We start from the raw sequence: 26,142 nt of genomic DNA on the forward strand, positions 1-26,142 counted from the left end.
TAGCAGCCCTAATGGAGAACGTCTTCTGTTATCAACTGGGGACTAAATTCTACCTCCCAGTCTCACCTGGCAACGGTTACCAGGGAAACCTGGAACTGCTCCTACAATAAGAGAGAGTTGAAGCCCAGGGGCCTCTCCCTGGAGGCTGAGGGAGAGATTCAGCTCTCACCCACTCCAAAGTAAATTGAGAATAACTTCACTGGCTTCCCTCCTGTTACTCCTGGCTTGCGCTGGGGTAGCTGAGAGCAGAATCTGGTCAAGAATAGCTATGCCCAGTTGAAACCAAAGCTGGGCTGAGGTGTTTATCTCAAGGCTAGGACGTTTGACTGTGTACCCTGACATAGACTAAAGCAATGGGCCAAATTCAGGCCAGTAGCAAAATGCCCATTGACTTCAATGGATTAGGATTTGGCCCTGGAATTTTAGGGTCACTGATGCAGTTTTGCCAACTCTCTGATTTTTACTGTGAGTCTTGGAAAAATTGTGAGGGAAGGAGTTAAGGGTCCCTGTGAATTGCTGCTATCTGCCTTCAGTCTTGGGAAGGCTTGTCCTTGTCGAAAATGGCCACCATCTTCCATTACTCGACTGAAGCCATAGACCACTCTCAGGGAAAATGGGTGGCCCTTTTGTCACCGTGTGTGAGCCAGGCAGGGGACAGGAAAACGTAGAGGTGCTGGAAATGGGGCTCTGGGCACAGCAGGTGGGGAAAGAGTGTTGAGAAACAGGACAGTAAACTATGAGGGGACAAGTGGGCGCGGTGGATGCAGGTAGCAGACAGGGGAGCAGGAGGAGACTGTGATGGGATGGAGACTAGGGGGGAACATGAATGTGGGAGACATGTAGTGGGGGCCTGCAGGGAGAATGGGTATGGCAGCTGCCTGTCTTGTCTCCTTGGAAAGGAGCTAGAGAGGGAAAACATGGCAGCTCCCTGGCCCCATGGGATATGAGTGGGTAAGTGATGTTCCCTCCAAGCAGTGGACAGGGAGGGGAATTTATTTAAGGTTGCATTTTGACCCTGAGATGATCCCACGCAAACTGGGGATAGGCAGCATCTTCCCCGGAGGTGGAAAAAAATCAAGAGATTGGTACAAAACAGTAGGCTTTATTTGGCTTTAAAAATTATGAGATTTTTAGAAGGCTGTCTCATCATTTTTGAGGAGTCCTTGTGGCACCTTGGAGACTAACAAAATTATTTGGGCATAAGCTTTCATGGGCTAAAACCCACTTCATCAGATGCATGGAGTGAAAAATACAGTAAGTAGTATATATATCACAGCACATGAAAAGATGGGAGTTGCCTTACCAAGTGAGGGGTCAGTGCTAATGAGGCCAGTTCAGTTAAGGTGGAAGTGGCCTATTCTCAACAGTTGACAAGAAGGGGTGAATATCAAGAGAGGGAAAATTACTTTTGTAGTGCAAATGAGGCCAATATAATCAAGGTGGATGTCACCCATTTCAAACAGTTGACAAGAAAGTGTATCAGCAGAGCAAATCCATCCACTCCCAGTCTTTATTCAGGCCTAGTTTGATGGTGTCCAGTTTGCAAATTAATTCCAGTTCTGCAGTTTCTCATTGAAGTTTGTTTTTGAAGTTTTTGTTGAAGAATGGCCACTTTTAAGTCTGATATTGACGGTCCAAGGAGATTGAAGTGCTCTCCTACTGGTTTTTGAATGTTACAATTCTTGATGTCTGATTTGTGTCCATTTATTTTGTTGTGTAGAGACGGTCTGGCTTGGCCAATGTACAAGGCAGAGGGCATTGCTGGCACATGATGGCATATATCACCTGCACCCAGAGGTGTAAGTGAGCCGGTATGGTATGGTACGGCATACCGGCAAGAGCCAGTACGCTGTGCTGGACCACACCGGCTTCCACGGTGGGGATTTAAAGGGTTCTGGGCTGCCCGCCGCTGCAGGCAGCCCAGAACCCTTTAAATCCCCACTGCAGCTACGGCAGCCGGGCTGGGGCCAGGATTTAAAGGGCTCGGAGCTCCCTGCCGCTGCAGGCAGCCCAGAGCCCTTTAAATCCCAGCCGCGGCTCCAGCGGCTGGGCTGGGGCTGGGATTTAAAGAGCTCGGGGCTCCCCGCAGCGGCAGGAGCTCTGGACCCTTTAAATCCTGGCCCCAGCCCTGCAAAGCTCAGGGTTCCCCGCAGCAGCCAGAGCCCCGAGCCCTTTAATTTGCCCCTGAGCCCTGGGGGCTCCCAGCCACCTCTTCAGCTGGGAGCCCCTGGCTGATTTAAAGGCCCTGTGTCTCCCAGCCACAGCCGGTGCCCCAGGGCCTTTAAATCTTGAGAGGCCATGCCTCTTCTGCTTGAGGCCACATCTCTTCCAGATGAGGCCACGCCCCCTCAGGAGTCCGGCAGTACCAGTAAGTCCTGTAAGTTACTTTCACCCTTGCCTGCACCTTCTTGTCAACTGTGGAGAATAGGCCACTTCCACCTTAACTGAATTGGCCTCATTAGCACTGATGCCTCACTTGGTAAGGCAACTCCCATCTTTTCATGCGCTGTGATACTGCTTACTGTATTTTTCACTCCATGCATTTGATGATGTGGTGTCATAAACAGATAGCTAAGGGTTAATGTCTCTTTCACCTGAAGCACCTGACCAGAGGACCAATCAGGAAACCGGATTTTTTCAACTTTGGGTGGAGGGAATTGTGTGTCTGAGGTCTTTGTTTTCCGGCTGCCTGCTTTCTCTGAGCTTTGGAAAAGTAGTTCTACTTTCTAGTCTTCTGTTTCCAAGTGTAAGGACAAAGAGATCAGATAGTAAGTTATATGGTTTCTTTTCTTTGGTATTTGCATGAATATAAGTGCTGGAGTGCTTTGATTTGTATTCTTTTGGAATAAGGCTGTTTATTCAATATTCTTTTAAGCAATTGACCCTGTGTTGTATCATCTAATACAGAGAGAACATTTGTACTTATTTTTCTTTCTTTTTATATAAAGCTTTCTTTTAAGACCTGTTGGAGTTTTTCTTTACTTCAGGGAAATTGAGTCTGTACTCACCAGGGAATTGGTGGGAGGAAGGAATCGGGGAGATTTGTGTGTTGGATTGCTAGCCTGACTTTGCATTCCCTCTGGGGGAATAGGAAAGTACTTTTTGTTTCCAGGATTGGGAACGGAGAGGGGGAGTCCCTCTGTGTAGTTTCACAGAGCTTGTGTCGGTGTATCTCTCCAGGAGCACCTGGAGGGGGGAAGGGAAAAAGGATTATTTCCCTTGGTTGTGAGACTCAAGGGATTTGGGTCTTGGGGTCCCCAGGGAAGGTTTTTCAGAGGGACCAGAGTGCCCCAAAACACTCTAATTTTTTGGGTGGTGGCAGCAGGTACCAGGTCCAAGCTGGTAACTAAGCTTGGAGGTTTTCATGCTAACCCCCATATTTTGGACGCTAAGGTCCAAATCTGGGACTAAGGTTATTACATGGTGTGCAGCTGGTGGGACTAGAATCCAGAAGCCAGTAGGAATATTATATTTTTCTTTTCTCTGCTAAGGGCTTTTTAGCAGAGAGAAGCAGTTGGTTTTAAAAGGGAACCAGAGAGAATTTTTTTTTCTGCTCTCTCTGGCAGTTTGTGTCTTGCATGTTAAGCAGAAGTCGTTAAGGACTATTAACAGTCTTTTGTCACACAATAGCACTCCCATTGAGAGTCGTACCAGCACTTATAGGCATGCAAATAAAGTGGTTTTTCTGGTTTTCCTTTCATTGAACATTAGCTAGAGAGAGAAAAGGAAAAAAGCACTGTTGCTAGGCAGACTTCAGGAGGCAACAGAACCTGCAGTTCAGAAGATAAACACCGGAGGGCACCCCAACACAAGAAAACAGGAACCATGACTTCTAAGGCAAAAATTGAGGCCGAAGAACAAATCAAAGAAGCTGAACACAGGCGACAGATGGAGATGAAAGAAAAGGAAGAAAGCATGAAACTGGCAGCCTTCCAAAGAGAACAGGCAGCCCAAGAGGCAGCACACAAAAGAAAACTAGAAGAAGAAGAGATAGCCTACCGAAGGAAACAAGCAGAAGAAGAGTTGGCCCACCACCGAGAAATGGAAAAACACCAAAAAGAAAAATAAGTACAAATGTTCTCTCTGTATTAGATGATACAACACAGGGTCAATTGCTTAAAAGAATATTGAATAAACAGCCTTATTCCAAAAGAATACAAATCAAAGCACTCCAGCACTTATATTCATGCAAATACCAAAGAAAAGAAACCATATAACTTACTATCTGATCTCTTTGTCCTTACACTTGGAAACAGAAGACTAGAAAGTAGAACTACTTTTCCAAAGCTCAGAGAAAGCAGGCAGCCGGAAAACAAAGACCTTAGACACACAATTCCCTCCACCCAAAGTTGAAAAAATCCGGTTTCCTGATTGGTCCTCTGGTCAGGTGCTTCAGGTGAAAGAGACATTAACCCTTAGCTATCTGTTTATGACATGTGGGTTTTAGTCCACGAAAGCTTATGCCCAAATAAATTTGTTAGTCTCTAAGGTGCCACAAGGACTCCTCATTGTTTTTGTTGATACAGACTAACACGGCTACCACTCTGAAACCTGTTGTTATTTTGGGGGTCTGACTGATGATTTTGGGGTTGGTTACACTTCTGAGGTACTGAATCCCTGCCCCCAAAATACTGCCTTTTGTGGTGCTGGGGGTAGAATCCAGACTTGCCTAGCCTCGGGGTTCTGGGCAGTGTCCCTGGTCCTCAGCTCTGGCTGGGCCTGATATTTCAGAGGTGCTGAACACTCATACCTATGTTGAAGTCAATGGGAGATGTGGGTGCTTAGCACCTCTGAAAACTCAGGCACATGGCTTGTGTCTGTGGTTAGTTCCTATTGTGACTGACTTCATCTTCCCCACTAGCTGGGTTACAGGTGGCTGTGGTTTGAGAGAGAGAGGATAAGGGAATTGAAATAAAATGTTATTGTAGTGGGTCACACCACCTGTCACCAGCTCTAGGGGAGGCTCCTGCTGCTGTGGGAGGTCTCTGGTCACAGTTAAGTTTTGTTGGAGTTTTAGATAATGTGGCCTGGCTTCTTTCGTTTGCACACCTCTGCTGTTACACTGTAAAGAGCGCTATCTCTTGGCATACGACAGTATATACCAGGGTTTCTCAAACTGGGGTCACTGCTTGTGTAGGGAAAGCCCCTGGCAGGCTGGGCCAGTGTGTTTACCAGCCCCATCCGCAGGTCTGGCTGATCGTGGCTCCCACTGGCTGTGATTCGCTGCTCTAGGCCAAAGGGAGCTGCTGGAAGCGGCGCAGGCCGAGGGACTTACTGGCCACTGCTTCCAGCAGCTCCCATTGGCCCGGAGCAGCGAACTGCGGCCAGTGGGAGCTGCGATCGGCTGTACTGGGCAGGTAAACACATTGACCCGGCCCGCCAGGGGCTTTTCCTACACAAGCGGCGACCCCTGTTAGAGAGAAATCCTGATTTATACCAATATTTGTAAGTCTAGGTTAAGTAAAATTGTTAACACGACAAAAGTCTGCCTGACCCAGCAGCGCTTACCACTTAGCCTGGGACTTTGCAAGTGGGGCTATCTGCAGGACCGTCCTTAGGCATACGCAGCATACACGGCTGCGTAGGACACCCGAAATTTGGCCCACCCCTGAGTTTTAGTGTCCTTCCCCCCACACACACACACACCTCTTCTGACCCTTCCTGCAGGCTCCCACCACGACTGGCTGCTGCAGCCTGGTGAGTCTTCCTCCAGAGGGGATCTAGTATTTAAAAGTGAAAAAGCCTTCCATCCTGCCAGACCCATTAGCACAACACTGAAACTGTTAAAGAGTGGTTCAAATGGTAATGAAGCCATTTAACAGGCATTTGCCAACCTCCGGGTATATACTGTCAGTTTCTGAATTTACCGACAAAAACAGGTGTGCATTACTGTAATATTTACTCAGAACATGTTAGTCTACAGGACCTTAGTTTAAAATTTGCTTTAAAAATATTTCATTAGTGTGTTGCTGAAGATTATAAAATCACATCTCTAAAAGATCCTTGCATAGATTTTTAGATGCACAATCTGAGTATTCATCTTTAGCTTTAAATGCTAGGATCTTCAGACATAGTTTTTTAAATAAATCCTTCATAAGACCACCCTTATCTAAAATACACATGTGAGTCTGGGCTGCCATTGGGCATAGGGGCACTAGTTTAATAATACTGCATAGGGCCCTATAAATCCTAAGGATGGCCCTGGCTATCTGGTGCTTCCCTGGCTGAAATCTCGACTGCTCCATGGACAATACAGGAAGAGAGAGTGTTACCTAGTTCAGAGAGTGGCTTGTTTGTTTTTTAACATCTGCTTTGCCGTATTTGTTCTGCTCTGTTTAGTTGTTGGTGGTCAGACACTAGATCAAACATAGCGTATTACTGTTGAACTCCACTGTGTGGCTTGTGCTCAACTCAATGAATGTTGCAGGCGAGACATGCTGGCCCTTTGTGATGTGTAGGAAGCTTTTCCACCAAGTGAGCCAGAAGAGAGAGCCTGGAATGCTATCTTGAGACAGAAGTGGTGTATTTTGCCATGAATTCCCCACTGCATGCATGCATGTATGTATGTATGTGCACACTCCTACAAAAGCTTACAGTGCCTTAGGCAAGTCACCTACAGCCTCACTTTTAAAAGAGGCCACTAACGAGGTGCTTTGGTTTAATGGGGCCCAACTTGACACCTTCTGTCTGACTTGCTGGGAACCATGCACACCACTTAATATCAGTGGGAGCGGCAGGTGCTCTCAGCCCCTTTGACAGTCAGACCCAAGCTGTCTCAGAACGAGGCACCTGAACTCAGTGGTGACTTCTGAAAATCAGGGCACCAAGTTCTATAGTCCTGTTTCCCAACGAGGTTATACTCCTCCCTCTCGCCAAGCTGGTGTGAGGTAAGGCTAAATAGACAAACATCTGTAACGCGCTTTGCCGTCCTTGGAGAGAAGAGGCTAGAGAAGGGGAAACTATTAATTGTTTTTATTTTGATCAGAGTTTTTATTCAGAGAAACTATTTTAAAATGAGATCAGGGCTTTGATTTAGTTCAATCCTCTCACCCTGTTGTGCTGGTGCACCTGGGGCAGGTCCAGGCAGTCCAAAACAAGCTGCCTCTGAGAGTGAGAGGCCCACTGCTGGGAGAAGTAAAGTAATGGCAGCTGAACTTTGAATTCTATTTGGAAACTGACTTTTATGGACTTGCCTGATCCTTAGTGTTAATTGAAGAGAGTCCAATGAACTGCTTGGGGAAAGTGGGAGGTTTTCCCTAGCACTGCTCACTCACCACCTTCCTGGCAGACCCAAGGGGCAACAGTGAGGGGTTCAAACCTCTCTCTGCCAGAGACTAGCACTGTGAAGTGAGACTGTGTGAGGAAGGTCCTGAGGGCTGTAAGTGGGCCTGGAAGACACAGGTGAGCGACAATATCTAGCACATCTGTTATACGTCCTTGCAGCCCTGTCTTAGCCCTAAGTGATGGGTTATCTTATCGCCCTCTCAGAAGGGGAGTTGTTACAATGGAAGTGCTGACACCACCTAGCCCATGAACTGCAGTGCAGCAGGCTTTCAGCCACAGCCTTATTCTCCTCCTTCCCCCACCCCCCCCAGGCTGGAGCAGAGCCAGCAAGTGGGAGAGGCCTCACATTTCTCCTGATTGGTGAGTACACTGTCCCTTCTCCAGGAGGTGCATGAAAGAAGCAGCAGGAGTTTCTAATGGATGTTTACTCAACCAAAGGGTGTATATACATGTGCTCTATTCAGCAGCAACATCCTGTTGGAAACTTCCTGTGTTACTCATTAACCACCTGCCCGCTCACTGAACATGTACATGACCTAGACTCTAACCCATTAAACAGCAGTGCACAGCAAGGTGTGAGAGAGGAAGGATGCTGGGGAGCCTGCAACATGCCCAATGTATAATGACTTACATACAATATGCAGATTAGTGGTCAAGGGATAAAGCAATTGCAGGAGCTGATCATATGTAGCAAGCAAGAAACGTGTATGTTGGGCAGGGGGGTTGTTTATGAAGGAATGATGCCTGTTCTGAGCTTTGACTAATAAGGGACAAGCTGAAATGCATTTCTTCGTGATACAGCCAGAGCCAGCTTGCTGAAAAGAGAATGAAGGTAGGCCCCTAGCCTCCACAACTAGTCCCTATGTAGCCCTATTATCACTTAGCCCCATTATCACCTACGTGCCCTGGTGGCCCTCCCACACAATCTCCTAGAGTCCCTGTTCTGAGTCCCAAGTGTTGTCTTTTCCTCCCCAAAATCTGCTCTTCTCCGTCTTGAGCGGGTGAGTGTGTGTCACTGCCTCTTATCTCTGGAAGTTTGTCCCAAATCCTGTAGTGCTTAAGAGAAGGGAGTTTGTTAGAAATATGGAAACAACAAATCTCTAAACTCTCTTCAGCCCTGGATTTCCACTGTGCTCGTTAGCTGTGTTTGAGGTTCTTTATGTCCTTGTTTTCTGTGCTGAATACAATGTTGGCATTAAACATTAATTAACAATAACTTTTTCTGTACTTGCTCTGCTTGCCTCACTGACGTCAGGCAATTCTGCCTGGATCACTACTAGCAGTCTGAAATCTGTTCTCAGACTCTTGCCAGTCCTCTCCTGCTCCTTGCTTGCAATCTGCTCATTAGCTCCAAAGCCATTATGCAAATTTCTCCCCAAGATCAGCCCTAAGGAATCAGTGGAGTGATGACTCCAGTGGATCAGCCCACATGATCACAAACACTGATAATCTCCCATGGCAGCTATGACAGACTGACCATTTCCTGACATATCCTGAATGAATTTTATGGAATTAAGTTAAACCTTATTGAATTAAGGTTAATACCTTTAGGGTGCATTTGTATTAAGAATGCAATTAGTGTATGTGTTGTTGTAGAATTGCATGTAACTTCTCGAGGAGGAGGAGGGGGATGCTAATGTAATTCCTCTGGTTATCAGCCCTTTGAAGCCCCCGGTGGAGAGATGCATGTATACTGGTTCAGAGGTAGAGGGAGTCCAGGGACCAACAGACAAAGCATTTTTGGATAAATAGCCTGGTTTTAAACTGGTTCTTCCTGATCCAGCAAATGGACAGGACCCCTGGTCCACAGAGGGCCTCAATATTTAGTGAAGTGATGGAATGCCTGGGCCTACTGAGGCCCCATAAGACGGTGTGATTGTTCTGAGCTGAAGCGGACCTTGGAACCACAAGGATACTCCTTCAGTGGAGTGCTCCAGCCAGAGCCCCTGTTAGGGTTGGGGTGATCTCTGGTAAGCTTATTAGCTGGTGTGCAGGTTCTTTTCCTGTTTTGGGTATGTTTTCTCTGTAGTGCTTTTTACTTTCAGAGAATAAAAGCGGCCTGCACAGGAAGTGCTGTGCAGTCGGTAGCTATAACTGTGGGCAGCCACAGTGTAAACTGTCTTGGAAGAGAAAGGGGCACATCTGCTCAGATTGTCTTTTGCTGGGCTAACACAGTGAAGGCAGGGAACTGTGCAGCCTGGAAATACCAAGGTCAGAAAGGAGAGAGATGCAGGTCTCCACCCAAGAGAGGTGATGGCTGGGAGCAGGATGCCTGACAGAGGGCATCATTGCTAGAGCACTGGGGGAAATACTGGTGTAGTTGCCCTGAACTGTGATGTATTTCCCCTTTCCCCTGGTTCTTTTGCCCTGTTTATCATTTTAACCCTCTGGTTTAGTAAGTAACCCCCTTAAGGCAGGGAGCTTGCCTGGTTAGCGTCATGCACTGTGATGAGATCTTTGGATGAAAAGCAAAACCCCTAAGTGCTAAGAATTATTGGGCTACATCCTCAGCTGAAGTAAATCAGTGTTGCTCCATGGATTTCACTGAGGCTATGCTGATTACACCACCTACAGATCTGGCCCATTGCTATTAATTTACTACTATCAGAGCAGATAGAAAACTCAAGGTATTCATAAGAGGCCAGAAGATAAAAGAACTGGCAGGTGCCACAGGATGGGTTGCCCCTTGGAAATCAAAATTTGCATGTCATGGGGTACGCGATGCACATTCCTCACCATCCATGCCCTCCACCTGAACTCAGCAGTTCAAAATAGCATGGCTGTCTTTAAGCCGCTTGTGTGTATCATTCTGATCCCTTCCTCTCTCTCTCTCTGCAAGATGACACTTCTTCTATCCATCTGGTTTTTGGCAGATCTCTATCATTTACATCACCCTAACCCTACACATTCAGTGGCCCATCTTCAGTCCCAGCAATATCCTCCCTAACAGGAAGCAGGAATCCCACGATATTCAAATGACATTGGGGTCTTTGGTACTTCCCGTTGCCTCCAAACTCACATAGCCCTGTGTATAACGTGATCCATCGCTTCTTGGGCTGAATGCCCTTCACATGATTGCTAATTAATATTGCCCCTCTCTCCCCAGTGCCCCTTCATGTCTCCTGCTCTGTGTGCTGCTTGATTCTATTTGTCCACTTCCATACACTGCACTGTAGGAGCCATGTATCCAGCCCACAGATTAATCTGTCCAAATCCCTTTCACTTTGCTCATGCTGTCCTCTCCCTTTGCTGCATCCTCATCTCTGATGCCCTCCCTCCTGTCAAAAAATTAAGCTACTGGGAAAATTGTGGCTTGAAGCCTTCTCAAGTCCTTTGTCTGTAGATGGAAGAATAGTTTCAGGGGCAGGAAGCAGGGGTGTGGCAAAAGGAAACCTGTTGGGGAGAGATAAGAGGCTGGGGGTTGCAGAACAAGCAGCCCCTCCCTGTTTATCACACCTGCCAGCCCTATCACACAGTGTGCTTCCTATTCTTAGAAAACAGCTTTCAGCTCTGTGTTTTAAAGGCGTTGTGAACAAGTCTGATGCATAGGTGTACAATATCCCATGGAGGCTGAAGATCTGGTTCCCCTCCATCTGTGTGGTTAGTAATGTAGTCCAAGGATTGTAGCCAGTTCAATGGGCTGATTGCCCCTAAACAGCCCTTTCCCTAGTAGTGCTTCTCAGCACTTTCTTCCCACTTCCTGTGTCAGGTTTGCAGATCTGGATTCCCATCTGTGCTCTCTGGTTTCCTTCTGAAATAAGGGAACATCAGCTTCTCTTGCTGACCTTGCTGGGTAGTACATTGCTTTAATCATTTAAAAAAGCATCCAGTGGAAAGTGTCAGATTGGCGGTGGTATAGCTGGAGATAGTCTATTTATCCACAGAACACATGCAGCAAGAGGAATGGCAGCATAAGCCTCCCCACACTGCACAGCCAAAGGGTCTCAGACATAGTTCAGGCTCCATGGCCATTCAATAGCTGGCCTCTGGTTGGGCACCAGATGAGGTTACCAATTCATGCCACCTATGATGGTTGTTTTGTGACCTCTACACCCACCCAGTAGAAACTGCACTCATACCTGCCAGGTTCATTTTACACAGGCCACTGACCAGCAGCAGCCAGATGGTAAAAACTTTGGGCATTTCAAGCTTGGGCTACATATGACCTAGTTATCAGTCACCTGTACCATCTAGCCTTCCCCAGTCTGATTCCATCTAAATATCCATTTCTTCTTTGCCGCAATGAGTTTGAACAGTGTCTCTCCCAGGGTTTCACTTACTGACCTGCAAATTCCAATCATGTGATCAGGCTCACCCTATTCTCTGGGTGACACACTTTCTCCTGGCTGCTTTCAGAACATGCTGTAAGGGCATGTGGTTTGGCAGCTGTATTTTGGGCTCCCTACACTGTTTAATATATAACCTATCTTCCTGAATTTTTTGATATCACTTTGGAACTGTTTCCTTGCATTTGCCTGTGGGCTTCTGAGTGTTCCCCAGTCCTGGATCCTTTGCTTCTGGCTGGTGATCTATTCAAGCTGGTAGATCTGATTTGAATAATATGTCTGACTTTATCATAGAATGTTCAGATGTTGCCCAGTATGTGCCATATAAAGATGTTAAATAAAAAGAAACACTAGTGAATTCACAAGAACCAGTTATATCTTATGTTTAAAAAGTGGAGGGGGGGAGCAGCAAAGGCAACTCTCCCCAAGAAAGGATGCCACATGAGTGTTGAATGGCTGTTGCTCTTTGCAGGTGCTACAGGGTATGAATAGCAATTGGGAGATTAGGCCAGTGGGTGATCTGTTACAGCAGATACTATCTTCGTTGGTGGCCAATCCGAGTGCTCCATTTCTCCAAGCCATTTAAAAACAGAGATGGAACTGATTGTTGCTTTATTCAGTGGTCACGCACCTGGCATTGTGAATAAAGCAACTCTTCCTCCAGTATTGTAAAATGCAGCAGTAGAGGCAAAGCCTTCAGAACTACATTTCCCATAATGCACAGATCTCCTGGTCTGAACTCATCCTGGGATTAAGAAGGCTACAGGTAGTGACTAGTTTAAATCCAGATTAGATTTAGTTGAATGCTGCAGGAAGGAAGAGAGTGTGACCAGCAACCGGAGAGCAGAGGCTAACTGGTGAGAAACTCTGACGTCCACTCCTTTAACTTGAGATGATCTTGTCTCCTGGCTGGAATTGGGGCTCAGTTCTGAGGGATTCTTAGCTCAGGAATATTACCTGGATTCTCAGGATACTGCTGGGAGGGGTGTTTTTTCTCTTCAGGCCTGGGTGGCCGTTTTTGGAGTTTGTAGTCATTCTTTGGGCATTGAAAAAAAGTTCAGGGAAAGATGGTGGCATTTGACTTCAGAAGACTGGCTGAGGCAGAAGCCAAGGCTGGTTCTACCATACAAGAACAGACAGTTGTTTAGGGAAGCATTGTGTTAGAGGTAAAAGTATTGCAACTGAGGGGTTGTTGGGGAATGGTTACACCTGTCAGTCCTCAAAAATCCCTAGATCCATCACTTGAGAGGAGGGAGGAAAGTCAGCTATTATTTCTCCATCCCAAAACAAGGTGCCTTTGTCTTTTTCTGTATCCTCATGGGGACCCAGGAGCAGATTTCAATGTCCTTACACTAAGTAGTACCGTTCTCCCCAAATAAACCTGTTGATCTCGGTGGAGTGAGGGGTACTCAGGGTGTCTGAGAGTGCCAGAATCTGGTGGTTGAGGCTTATTATCAGCCTGTCACTGAGAACTCCACTTGGCGGTGATGGGAGTTACTCTGCATCACAGCGAGTGAGCGGGGTGAATGGCTTTGCTTCACTTGGGCTGCTTGCAGTGAACAATGGGCCATCTCCAGTGAGAAATGTCTGATCAGCTGCTGTTTGTTAGGAAAGAAAAATAGTGATATACAGTGGGGGGAGTGGTAGCTCAGTGGTTTGAGCATTGGCCTGTTAAACCCAGGGTTGTGAGTTCAGTCCTTGAGGAGGCTGTTTAGGGAACTGGGGTAAAAATCTGTCTGGGGATTGGTCCTGCTTTGAGCAGGGGGTTAGACTAGATAGCCTCCAGAGGTCCCTTCCAACCCTGATAATAATAATAAAAAGGCTGCAGCAGAGTTACTGTTACAGTAACTAATTAATATAATTATTAAGAAATGTCTGTATTATTTGTATTGTTGAAGCACCTAGAAATCTACTTCATTGGGCAGGACCCCATTGTGCTAGGCACTGTACAAATAGACTTGCAGTTAGTTCTGGTTATCTGGTTATTCTGTGCTCACAGGACATCTTATTTAAAATTCTGCAATGAGCAGGAGTTTAATTTTGACTTTTTTAGATGTTACCCTTCCCTCTTGCCCTTCCCTCTCCCCATTCCCCAGACCTTCCTGCTCCTCCCAGCATCAGGTCAGGTCAACTCTTGAACTGGTGCAAATCAGTGATTGACTTCAGTGTGGTTATGCTGATTAACATCAGCAGAGAATCTGGCCCTATGCTTAGAGAGTAGAATGGGCAAGAAGACGAGGATAGCATCTAAGAAAAACACAGTTAAACCCAGTCACAGATTCCCACTATGAGATGGCTTAGAATATTGACCATCCTGTCTTCTCAGGTGGACACCCAATGTGCGGTGGCTGGCCATAGACAAACTGCTGGTGGTTCAGTTCAGAGAAACATCCCAAAGTTTGGAGGCTGCTCTGGACCACTTGGGCCTGCAAAACCAGGCCAGTTATTTATTACTTGTACACTGCAGTAGCACCTGAGGGGTCCACTCAAGGACCAGGACCTGTACAACCACACAACACAAAGATGGTCCTTGCCTGAAAGAGCTTACAGACTATTTCTTGCGGCATTTTGACCCTTCTGCACATGGCTGGAAACAGGAGATTTTAGGGAGAGTGAGGCTAACACGACTCCATTATCCCACACACAGAAAGAGGAATTTCAGGCCAGCACGACCCTTCCCAGAAGAGAGAGGGGAGCCCAGTCCTGTTTATGTGCAGGAGAGGGAAAGTCCTAGAGATCCTGAGAAAGCCCAATAAAGTGTTATCTACAGCCCAATGGGTGGTCGTTATGGACAGATGAACATTGTTATAGCTGGGAGGATGAAGCACAGCACAGTAGAACTGGAGTCTCTGGTGGTTCTGTCCTAGTATCAGTGACGACTCCTCTCTTGATCACCTGCTGGCTGACACAGCAGTAAGGAGGGCTTGCTGTTCACTTTCTCTGGTATTCCTAGGTACAGAGGCTAGAGGTTCTCCCCTCTCTGCAGAGTATGTTCCAGCTCCTCTCCCACTGCTGGTCGCGGCTGCAGGCAATACAGGAACCAATCAGGTAATCCCCCAGGACCCAGTTCCCTCATGACATTTTGCATGTTAACTGCCCACAGCTTTGTGTTAGAAATGAATCAGTGACTGGTAGGATGTCTGACCCTTTGCGTTGTCTGGGACAGGGATCTGTACAGTGTCCTGAACCCTGAGGAACTTTGCCCTGATGCTGGCCCTTTGTGTGATTGTTTAATAAACCTTTTTGGATGCCTAGTGCCTGGAAGAGAGCCCCATTTGTCCAGCCCAAAGGACTGTCCATGTTGTCAGAGAGGGAGCGTGCTGCATTGTGATGTTTCCAAGCTCTTTGCTTTGCCCATCAAAATAGTGTTAATGTTAAAATATTTTAAAAACAATAAAGAAAATGTTATTAAACTGAAAACCAGATGGGAAAAGATTTAAAGGTCATATCTCACTCTTGCGCTGGACAGGTATGTTCCCTATGCATGCAGAGGACATAAATTCCATTTCACAAAAGATTTCAAAATCTGGCTTTGTTTCAATTTGAAACAAACCTGAAAATTTCAAAATTCTCCGCAGAGGAAAATTCTGAAGAATTTTCACTCCAGGTTGATTGACATGTTTCCTTTCAACCAAATCCAAAATGTTTTAATTTTGACTTTATTTTATAATACAAAATAAAAAAATTTCTAAACAGTCATTTAAAAATGTAAATTCAAAATGTTTAGTTTGGAAAATGAGGGAAAGGAATGTTTTCTCTTTGTTGGAACATTTTTCGCTTTTTCTCTGAAATTAAATTTTGGTGAAGAGGACACAATTTCGTGAAGCGTTTCAATTTAGATAGAATTGAACCTTCTGATGGAAAATGGTTCTGTTGGAGTTTTTTCTGACTAGCTCTATTGTCCAGTGGTTTGTTTAGTTTTAGGCTAGAATGACCAAGCAATAAAATTTTCACCATTTACACTGGGAAATAGTACCCCTAAAATAATAGACCTTGGTGCTAGCAAATGTTCTCTGCTATTTAGCCTTTGCTCAGTTTCATCCAATTACTTTTAATGAGAGCTGAATTCTGCATTTTGTGATAGTATTAGGAATTCTGGGATTGTTGCTTTAAAAAAATATTCATGCAGTGATGCGCTACCAGTATTTTAATGCAGGTGTCCCACAAAAGTGTCCCCTTAGCCTGCGATGAGCCATGTATCCCCAGCACATACACCCCAGTAATACAATTAATTGGTTTTCCCATATAAGCAAAATCACTGTCCCCTAGCCATGGAAGGAGACAGCTCCCCTGGACCAACAAACTGTTTTGAAGCTGCACTTTGCTGGAGATGTCTAGACTGCTACAGCAGGGGTCACCAGGTAGCACAGTTATACATAGTCTTACACCTTCTTTCTCGCAGCATGTAATGTTCAGTCTCTGAAGAGATGTCATTGTTAGTTTTGTTGTTGCAGATTCTTTAGGGGAGCTGTGGAGGCAGCAGGAGACTTTGCCCTCTGCCTTCATGTAACTAGGCAATTGTTGGGGCAGAGTTGCTCCCTGGGAACTAGGCAAGGGATTGCCTGCATGCTGTTTATGATCCCCTCTGACATCACTGCTTTCTCCTCCATGGGGGAGCCTACGTGCAAGGCCCCAGATATGCTATTGCTCAGCAGAGGGACAATTCTTTGGTCTGGATTCTCCTTTGCCTTGAACCTTATCTAGTTATTTACACCTGTGCAAAGTAGATGTAAAATGCTCCCAATGAAGAATGTTTCACTCCCACACATCAGCAGGAATGGTTTGTAGGCAACCTTGCAGAAGTGCAGGGTTAGGAGAATCAGGCCTCTTTGTCCCTAATACAATAATTGAATGGAGAGGGCTGGGGACTCCTTCCCCTAGGAATGTTTTTGAAAATATCTGTCATTTTGCACTATCTTGTGGGTCAGTAAGGAAAACGCTGAGTTTCTCAGCAGGATGTTTGAACCCTAAGGATAAGTAATCTCTGTCGGGGGGATTAGCCGTGTCCAGTGAAGGGGTGAGCTTCAGCAGAGGCAGGGGAATCGCCCAAACCTCCTTCAAAATTAGTGGCAGAACTAAAACAAGGAGTCCCTTTGAGCCCCCTCCAGCTCATTGCTGTGCTTAGGACTTGGGAATTTTCTTGTCTGTTGGGACAATGAGCAAAGAAGAATAAAATAGAAGGAAGAAGGTCCTCACCTTAGGTGGCTGTTGGCCCAGGTCTCAGCATCATGGAGCAAAGTGGTATTGATGCATCTTGGGGTTACAGCACAAGAGGAGAAGTGGGTCTGACAGGCATTCCTGTGCCCAGGGTGCTGTGTCTGATGTATGTCTGAGCCCTGGAGCAAAACTTTGTCAGGGCACAGCCCTGGCGCTCCTTACTCCCATTCCTGTAAATGCCGTTGTTTCAACACTCTCAAGATAGACTCTGCATTGGTGTAAACACCAATGTAAGGAGGGACCAGGAGAGAGAGGCTCTGTCACATGGACCGGGCCTTTCAAGGGAGTCAGGGACTAGTTACCTGTGACAAGCCTGTAAGGGAGAACAAGCCAACCCACGCCCCTTGGCAATAATGAAATCCCTAGGTGGCTGGTTGGCATCTGATTAGCTAATGAGCCTGATAAAGGATTACCTGGGCTTAGCTGAGGTGGTTCCTAGAGACAGGAACTTGCAGCGGAGTGGGAGCAGGCCTGGCAGGTGTGCGCCAAGGGGCAGGGAACTCCCAGACAGTGGCAGGAAGCCTTAGGCTGTCATGAGTCCCCAGAGGAGAGCTGCAGGAAGCAGGCCCCTGGCTCTGGGGAAGGATTCTGTCCAGGTAGTGACAAGAGGCCTCGCTCCGGGGAAGGAATCCAAGCCAAGAGAACTCTGCTGGAGGGGACAATCCTGGGCTGGCCCCTAGGGAACAGACTAAGGGTGTTTTTTCTGTATTACTCTTTTACCCTGCCCTCATCCTCAGCGATCCATGCTATGTCCACAAAGGGCAACTTCCTCCCTGCTCTAACCCCATGAATTCAGGGAAGTTATACCAGGGAGAACTAGACCCAATGAGCCCTTAGGATAATTCCTCACAAGATGGTGGCTGTTCTCCCTCAGGAATTGAAATTGGGGGAGGGGCCTTCACATTTACAGGGGGGCAGGGTCGATGAGGGGTGAGACCGTGAGGGTGAAGGTGGGCTGTATGGCACCATAGTAAAAACTGAAAAATGTTTCATGACCATTTTATTAGATTTAACTCATGTTGTAAAACCATCACACAAATTAAAGTTGGCTACTCAAGCCTTCTATGAAGCACTGAATCTACATCCTTCTTGATTTCTTGTTACAATTTTGCAGAACTCTGTTAATGAACTTCTTGAATGCAATGCATTCATCTTTGGTGGCTTCTCATGTGTCCGGTACTTCCATTCCTTCAACTGATATCCTCATTAGTTCATTCATATGAGCAGGCATAAGGCAACTTCTTTCAAAACGCAAAATTCTATTCAATGATGAAAAAGAACGCTCAACTGTAGTTATTGTGCCTGGGAGTAGCAAGAGATGAATTCCTACTTCTTTCATCCCAAGAAACATAACACAAAGATCGGGTCAAGCCATTAGTGATGATAAAAAAGAAGTTGAAGTCAAATCTTCATTCATTCATTATATGATATTCCACTCTGTGTTCAAATTCTCTGTTCTGTCCTGAGCACATGGCAGCCCCATTGCTGGTAATGCCTCACTCCACTCAGCTGTCGGTACTTTATAAGACAGGGATCTGTAAAAGCTATGCAGAGGTTGAGTAGAATCTAGATGTCGCTGTTGTAGATTTTTGAGAATCAAGTCTGTGTACTTTTTCAGTTGTCTTAACAAACACTTCTTGTCCTCTTCACTTAAGGATTCAATATAAATGCCTTCATTAGTCAACTTCTGGACTGAAGTCTTTGCTTCTTCCAGTACTTTTTCAATGGATAGCTCTCTGGTTGATCCAAATGTAGCTTGCATTGCTGGACAAAGATCTACTGTTGTAGCAGATGCCTGGATGGCACTGTTTAATAACCCAAGCGGTTTCTACAGTAGACTTACAAGAGAGAGAATGGCAATAGTCTTCTCTGAATGTAGTAGCAAAAGTAATCCACTAGCCTCACTACTTAGATCCATCCCATCTTGGTAGATACTTTCCAAAGCCAGTAATAATGGCTGGAGTAATTTTAAGACAACAGCCAAGGATTGCTCATGGGAAAGCCAGAGGGTTTTCCCAGGTTGGACTAATTTGAACTTCAGTCCCAGTGTATCTTCTACATTTTCCAAGATAGTCAGTCTTTTTGGACTTTTGTTGAAAAAAGATTATAATAAAGACACTAAATTTATAGCTTTTTAAATGTCTTTTGAAGAGTCTGCAGCTCGTACTAGCACTAGTTGGAGTAGATGACCTCTACAGTGTGTATAGGAGAGATTAGGGTTACACTTTTCTCTGAGCAAAGCTTGTGCTCTACCATGTCTTCCAGAGAAGTTTGCAGCTCCATCAAATGCATAAGCAGCCATCTGTTTGGGATCTAACTGACAAGCATTTAACTCTTCTAAGATGTGGGTTATCACAGATGCAGCCAATCTGTCTTCTATAACTTGAACATCTAGAAATGCATCTACTGGCTACCACTGACATCAAGATAATGTACACAATGACTTAATACTTGATGTCCACTTGCATTGATGCATTCATCAGCCATGTATGCTAATTTTTTGAATGTGATGAGAGAGTTCTTCACTTTTTCAACTGTTGAGTCTTTCACTGTTGCACCACATGCGTCTAGCCAGTCAGCTAAGTTTCTTGCAGAAAGACAGTGAGCATTTGCTGGTCTTGTTGGAAACCAGTGTTCAACTTCAGGATGAACAAGTGACAATGCACTTAACACTGGCCTTCAGTTTGTAGTGTGTGGTATCTCTTGTTTAAATAGAACGTATGATGCCACAGCCATGTTTGTTTGCATGAACTGTGTTGTGTCTCCAAGATCCTTAACAGCCTCATTAACACTCATCAGTGTTGTTCTTGGTCAGTGGAGACTCAGAGTTCAGGGTTGCTTTCACATGAGTTCACCTCCCAGGTATGGGGCAAGAAGGTACCTTGTTCGTTCCTCCAACTGCTCACTATTCGTTCTGGCCACTGTTGTTCGTTGTGCCACCATTCACTCCATCACTCTGTTGCCAATGGCCCTGCGCCATCACCTTCTGCTGCTTCCTGCCACTGTGACCTCTGTGAGCTGGTCTCTTGAGATTCCACCAGCTCTCAGTGATTTCAGCTGAGCTCTCAGTGGGGGAACCTCGCTGCTAGTGCAGACTGGGCCGTCTCTTCCACAGAAACACTGTCCCACAGCAGGTCTAAGCATTTAGACCTGAGTATCAGTGATTTCAGCTGCAGTGGTCACTTAACAAAACAAAAGATTATCTATGGAGCCTAATCAGCTCTGTCTTTAAACAATGGAGAGGGGCAGGTCAAATAGTACTTGCGACTCAGGCAGACCATCAGGCAAAACACCTGTCCCCACCCTCAGTCAGCACAGGCTAAGTCAGGAGTCAGAAACCTTTCAGAAGTGCTGTGCCAAGTCTTCATTTATTCGCTCTGATTTAAGGTTTTGTGTGCCAGTAATACATTTTAATATTTTTAGAAGGTCTCTTTCTATAAGTCTATAATATAGAATTAAACTACACCTCTACCCCGATATAATGCTGTCCTCAGGAGCTAAAAAATCTTACTGCGTCATAGGTGAAACCACGTTGTATTGAACTTACTTTGATCTGCTGGAGTGCGCAGCCCCACCCTCCCGTAGCGCTGCTTTATCGTGTTATATCCGAATTCGTGTTATATCAGGTTGTGTTATATCGAGGTAGAGGTGTATTGTTGTATGTAAAGTAAATAAGGTTTTTTAAATGTTTAAGAAGTTTCATTTAAAATTAAGTTAAAATGCAGAGCCTCTCCAGACTGGTGGCCAGGACCCAGGCAGTGTGAGTGCCACTGAAAATCAGCTTGTGTGCCACCTTCGGCACGTGTGCCATAGGTTACCTACTCTTGGGCTAAGTACAGTTCTACTGCCCTTTGCTCATACAATAAGAATAACAAATTTCGTTCCCCGCGCCCCGCCCCCACTCCTCCCCTCCGCATTCAAGTGATTTATAACCCAACCCCAGCCAAAATCTATCACTTGGGCAATGTAGCTCTGTTTTCTGGATACCTAGGTAGATTAGATGTGAATGTAAATACAACCTGATTCTGAAGCCTTTCCCCCCTGCCCCTAGCTCATCACTAGCTGTCAGAGCTCATTTAGACTTTGCTTACAAATCATTATTTGAAATTATTAGGTTGGCCAACATCACCCAAATGAATGCACTGACATTGTCATAAAAAAACAGCTGCATAAGGAAGCTAGTCTATGTTCATACTTTTCAAATCTATTATACTTTTTCAGATACATGAATTTTATGATACACTTTTTATGCTTTTAAAGTGTGTATTATTTCAATTTCGATTCAAATTTCCAAACAGTCACTAAATTGGCAACACTGCATGTAACTAGTTCACAAAACGGGGTCGGGGGTGTTGGGGAAATTTTTCGGGGGGGTAAACACCCCCATGGGGAGGTGTAGGGAAATCCCTGTTGGCTGTGATGACCATTTCAAGTCGGAGACCACAATTCCATAGCTTGGAGGTGTAATAACCTTAGTCCCAGATTTGGACCTTAGCGTCCAAAATCTGGGGGTTAGCATGAAAACCTCCAAGCTTAGTTACCAGCTTGGACCTGGTACCTGCTGCCACCACCCAAAAAATTAGAGTGTTTTGGGGCACTCTGGTCCCTCTGAAAAACCTTCCCTGGGGACCCCAAGACCCAAATCCCTTGAGTCTCACAACAAAGGGAAATAATCCTTTTTCCCTTCCCCCCTCCAGATGCTCCTGGAGAGATACACAGACACAAGCTCTGTGAATCCAAACAGAGTGAATCTCCCTCTCTGTTCCCAATCCTGGAAACAAAAAGTACTTTCCTATTCCCCCAGAGGGAATGCAAAGTCAGGCTAGCAATCCAACACACAAATCTCCCCTTGATTTCTTCCTCCCACCAATTCCCTGGTGAGTACAGACTCAATTTCCCTGCAGTAAAGAAAAACTCCAACAGGTCTTAAAAGAAAGCTTTATATAAAAAAGAAAGAAAAAATACAAATAGTCTCTCTGTATTAAGATGACACAATACAGGGCAATTTCTTAAAAGAATATTGAATAAACAGCCTTATTCAAAAAGAATACAAATCAAAGCACTCCAGCACTTATATTCATGCAAATACCAAAGAAAAGAAACCATATAACTTACTATCTGATCTCTTTGTCCTTACACTTAGAAACAGAAGACTAGAAAGTAGAGCTACTTCTCCAAAGCTCAGAGAAAGCAGGCAGCCAGAAAACAAAGACCTTAGACACTCAATTCCCTCCACCCAAAGTTGAAAAAATCCGGTTTCCTGATTGGTCCTCTGGTCAGGTGCTTCAGGTGAAAGAGACATTAACCCTTAGCTATCTGTTTATGACACGCCCCCCAAATTGCAGACAGTGGGGAAGCTCACTGGCGGCGATTTCCTTCTAGAACTTGAAAATAAACAGATTAATACAACACATACACCTTTACATATACTCCTAAGTATATAACTAACAGACTTCTACATTTTAAGAACACTTTTTAACTACTGAATTCTGGGAAACTCTCACGGGAGAGTGCATCAGCAACTTTATTAGAAGCTCCTGTGATGTGTTGAATTTCAAAATCAAAATCTTGGAGAGCTAAACTCCAACGAAGAAGTTTCTTGTTGTTCCCCTTGGCAGTATGAAGCCACTTTAGTGCAGCATGGTCAGTTTGTAGTTGGAACCGCCGTCCCCAAACATATGGGCGTAGCTTTTCCAGGGCGTACACAATGGCATAGCATTCCTTTTCACTGACTGACCAGTGACTTTCCCTCTCAGACAGTTTCTTGCTGAGAAACACGACAGGATGGAAGTTGTGATCTGTTGCTTCCTGCATGAGCACTGCTCCTATACCACGCTCAGATGCATCTGTGGTTACTAGGAATGGCTTGTCAAAATCCGGGGCCCTGAGCACAGGGTCAGACATGAGCGTTGCCTTAAGTTGGGTAAAGGCCTTTTGACACTCATCAGTCCACTTAACTGCATTTGGCTGGGTCTTTTTGGTCAGGTCGGTCAGTGGGGCAGCGATTTGGCTGTAGTGTGGTACAAATCGCCTGTAGTATCCGGCCAAGCCTAAGAAGGATTGGACTTGCTTCTTTGACTTTGGGACAGGCCACTTTTGGATAGCATCCACCTTGGCCTGTAGGGGGTTTATGGTTCCTCGACCCACCTGGTGCCCCAGGTAAGTCACTCTGTTTTGGCCTATTTGACACTTTTTGGCCTTAACAGTTAGTCCTGCCTGCCTGATGCGCTCAAAGACCTTTTCCAGGTGTAGTAGGTGTTCGGGCCAGGAGTCTGAAAAAATGGCCACATCATCGAGGTAGGCAACTGCAAATTCTCCCAGTCCAGCTAGTAGACCATCTACCAGCCTCTGGAAGGTGGCGGGTGCATTTCGAAGGCCGAAAGGAAGGACATTGAATTCATACACCCCTGCATGGGTGACGAATGCTGACCTCTCCTTGGCAGGTTCATCTAGCGGTACTTGCCAGTACCCCTTGGTTAAGTCTATTGTAGAGATGAACTGGGCACGTCCCAACTTTTCCAATAGCTCATCGGTACGTGGCATTGGATAGTTGTCCGGACGAGTTACAGCATTGAGCTTACGGTAGTCCACGCAAAAGCGTATTTCCCCATCTGGTTTGGGTACCAGAACCACTGGAGATGCCCATGCACTGGTAGATGAGCGGATTATACCCATCTGTAGCATGTTTTGGATCTCCCGTTCTATAGCAGCTTGGGCATGAGGAGACACTCGGTAGGGTGGGGTTCTGATTGGGTGAGCATTACCTGTATCAATGGAGTGGTATGCCCGTTCAGTCCGTCCTGGGGTGGCTGAGAACAATGGGGCGAAGCTAGTGCACAGCTCCTTAATTTGTTGCCGCTGCAGACGTTCCAGGGTGGTTGAGAGGTTCACCTCTTCCACGCCACCGTCTTTTTTCCCGTCGTAGTAGACACCGTCAGGCCACTCAGCATCATCTCCCTGGACTGTAAACTGACAAACCTGTAAGTCTCTGGAATAGAAAGGCTTGAGAGAATTAACATGGTACACTTTAGGCTTTAGTGAGGAATTGGGAAAAGCTATGAGGTAGTTTACAGCTCCCAGGCGCTCTTGGACCGTGAAGGGCCCTTCCCATGATGCTTCCATCTTATGGGCCTGTTGCGCCTTCAAGACCATAACCTGGTCTCCTACCTTGAAGGACCGATCTCTGGCATGTCTGTCATACCAGGCCTTTTGCTCTTCTTGAGCATCCTGTAGGTTCTCTTTAGCAAGGGCTAAAGAGTGTCGGAGGGTGTTTTGTAGGTTGCTTACAAAGTCCAGCATGTTAGTTCCTGGAGAAGGCGTAAACCCCTCCCATTGCTGCTTCACCAACTGTAATGGCCCCTTAACCTCGTGACCATACACAAGTTCAAATGGTGAAAACCCTAAACTGGGATGTGGTACAGCCCTGTAGGCAAACAGCAACTGCTGCAACACTAGGTCCCAATTATTGGAGAATTCGTTGATGAATTTTCGTATCATGGCCCCCAAAGTTCCATTGAACCTTTCCACCAGGCCATTGGTTTGATGGTGGTATGGGGTGGCAACCAAGTGATTCACCCCATGAGTTTCCCACAGTTTTTCCATGGTCCCTGCCAGGAAATTAGACCCTGAATCTGTAAGGATGTCGCAGGGCCAACCTACCCTGGCAAAGATGTCTGTTAGGGCCAGGCACACAGTGTTAGCCCTGGTGTTGCCTAGAGCGACTGCTTCTGGCCATCGGGTAGCAAAGTCCACTAAAGTCAGTACGTACTGCTTTCCTCTGGGCGTCTTTTTTGGGAAAGGGCCCAGAATATCCACAGCTACTCGCTGAAATGGGACCTCAATTATGGGGAGTGGCTGGAGAGGGGCCTTGACCTGGTCTTGAGGCTTACCCACTCTTTGGCATACCTCACAAGACCGGACATACTTGGCAACGTCCTTGCCCATCCCCTCCCAGTGGAAGGACTTCCCCAACCGGTCCTTGGTTCTGTTCACCCCAGCATGGCCACTGGGATAATCATGGGCTAAGCTTAAGAGCTTCCCCCGGTACTTAGTTGGAACCACCAACTGTTTTTGCGGCTGCCATTCTTCCCGGTGTCCACCAGAAAGAATTTCCTTGTACAAAAGTCCTTGGTCTATAACAAACCGGGATCGATTAGAAGAGCTGAGAGGCGGTGGGGTGCTCCGTGCCGCTGCCCAAGCTTTCTGAAGGCTGTCATCCGCTTCCTGCTCAGCCTGGAACTGTTCCCTTGAGGCTGGGGTCACCAGTTCTTCCTCAGACTGTGGACTTGGGCTTGGTCCCTCTGGAAGCGATGTAGGTGATGGGGTTGTTTCCGTTGCTGGTGTACCGCTCTCCGCTGGTGCACCTGAGGGTATTTCAGGCTCTGGCTGAGCCTTTTGGGTATGGCTGTCTTGTGCTTCTGCCAGTTCTGGCTCGCTGGCGCCCTCTGGCGTTGAGTTTGAAGATGGGGTTGCACTTGCTGGTGCTGGTTGCTGTTCCAGTTCCGGGCCTGGGACTGGAGATGCTGTGGCTGTTTCAGTGGTAGGCATGGAATCCGGGTCCACTACCTCTGTCTGGGTCTCTGGTAACACAGACGGGGCCTCTGTGGACGGCTCAGGAACAGGAATGGGTCTGGAAGCTTGCCTGGTTTGGCTACGTGTAACCATTCCCACTCTCTTGGCCCGCCTCACCTGGTTGGCCAAGTCTTCCCCCAGTAGCATGGGGATAGGATAATTGTCATAGACTGCAAAAGTCCACATTCCTGACCAGCCTTTGTACTGGACAGGCAGTTGAGCTGTAGGCAAGTCTACAGCTTGTGACATGAAGGGGTAAATTGTAACTTTGGCCTTTGGGTTGATGAATTTGGGGTCAACGAAGGATTGGTGGATAGCTGACACTTGTGCCCCCGTGTCTCTCCACGCAGTAACCTTCTTTCCACCCACTCTCAAATTTTCCCTTCGCTCCAAGGGTATTTGAGAGGCATCCGGGCCTGGGGATCTTGGGTGTGATGGTGGTGTAATGAATTGCACTCGCATGGTGTTCTTGGGACACTTGGCCTTGATATGTCCCAGTTCATTACACTTAAAGCATCTTCCATCTGATGGGTCACTGGGCCGAGGTGAGTTACTGGAGACTGGTGAGGTTGAAGGGTAGGGTATCTGTGGCTTTACTTGGGTGGTATGTGGGGTCTTTGGCTGTCCTCGGTTGTAGGGTTTATGGTCTGTGTGCCCCCTGGGGTAATCGTTCCCCTTGACAGTAGCTTTCTTGCTTTCTGCCAGTTCCATCCATTTGGCTCCAATCTCCCCCGCCTCAGCGATATTCTTGGGGTTTCCATCTTGTATGTACCGCGTGATGTCT

At 46.4% G+C, this 26,142-nt stretch overlaps 1 protein-coding gene across 2 annotated transcripts in view; it reads left to right on the plus strand.

The window, feature by feature from the left end:
• The first annotated feature begins 7,831 nt into the window (after nt 1-7,831).
• Nucleotides 7,832-26,142, plus strand: part of ARL13A (ADP ribosylation factor like GTPase 13A) — a 35,489-nt gene continuing 17,178 nt past the window's right edge. The window contains exons 1-2 of one of the 2 annotated variants that reach the window (XM_050965073.1): nt 7,832-7,901; nt 14,524-14,618. In XM_050965073.1, the coding sequence (XP_050821030.1) occupies nt 7,893-7,901; nt 14,524-14,618 (104 nt within the window). In that variant the 5' untranslated portion in view covers nt 7,832-7,892. Of the gene's footprint in view, nt 8,117-14,523; nt 14,619-26,142 lie in introns of both variants that reach the window. The other variant, XM_050965072.1, reaches the window with a different exon arrangement.

Source organism: Gopherus flavomarginatus, chromosome 8, assembly GCF_025201925.1.
Source record: "Gopherus flavomarginatus isolate rGopFla2 chromosome 8, rGopFla2.mat.asm, whole genome shotgun sequence".
Classification (NCBI taxonomy): domain Eukaryota; kingdom Metazoa; phylum Chordata; order Testudines; family Testudinidae; genus Gopherus; species Gopherus flavomarginatus.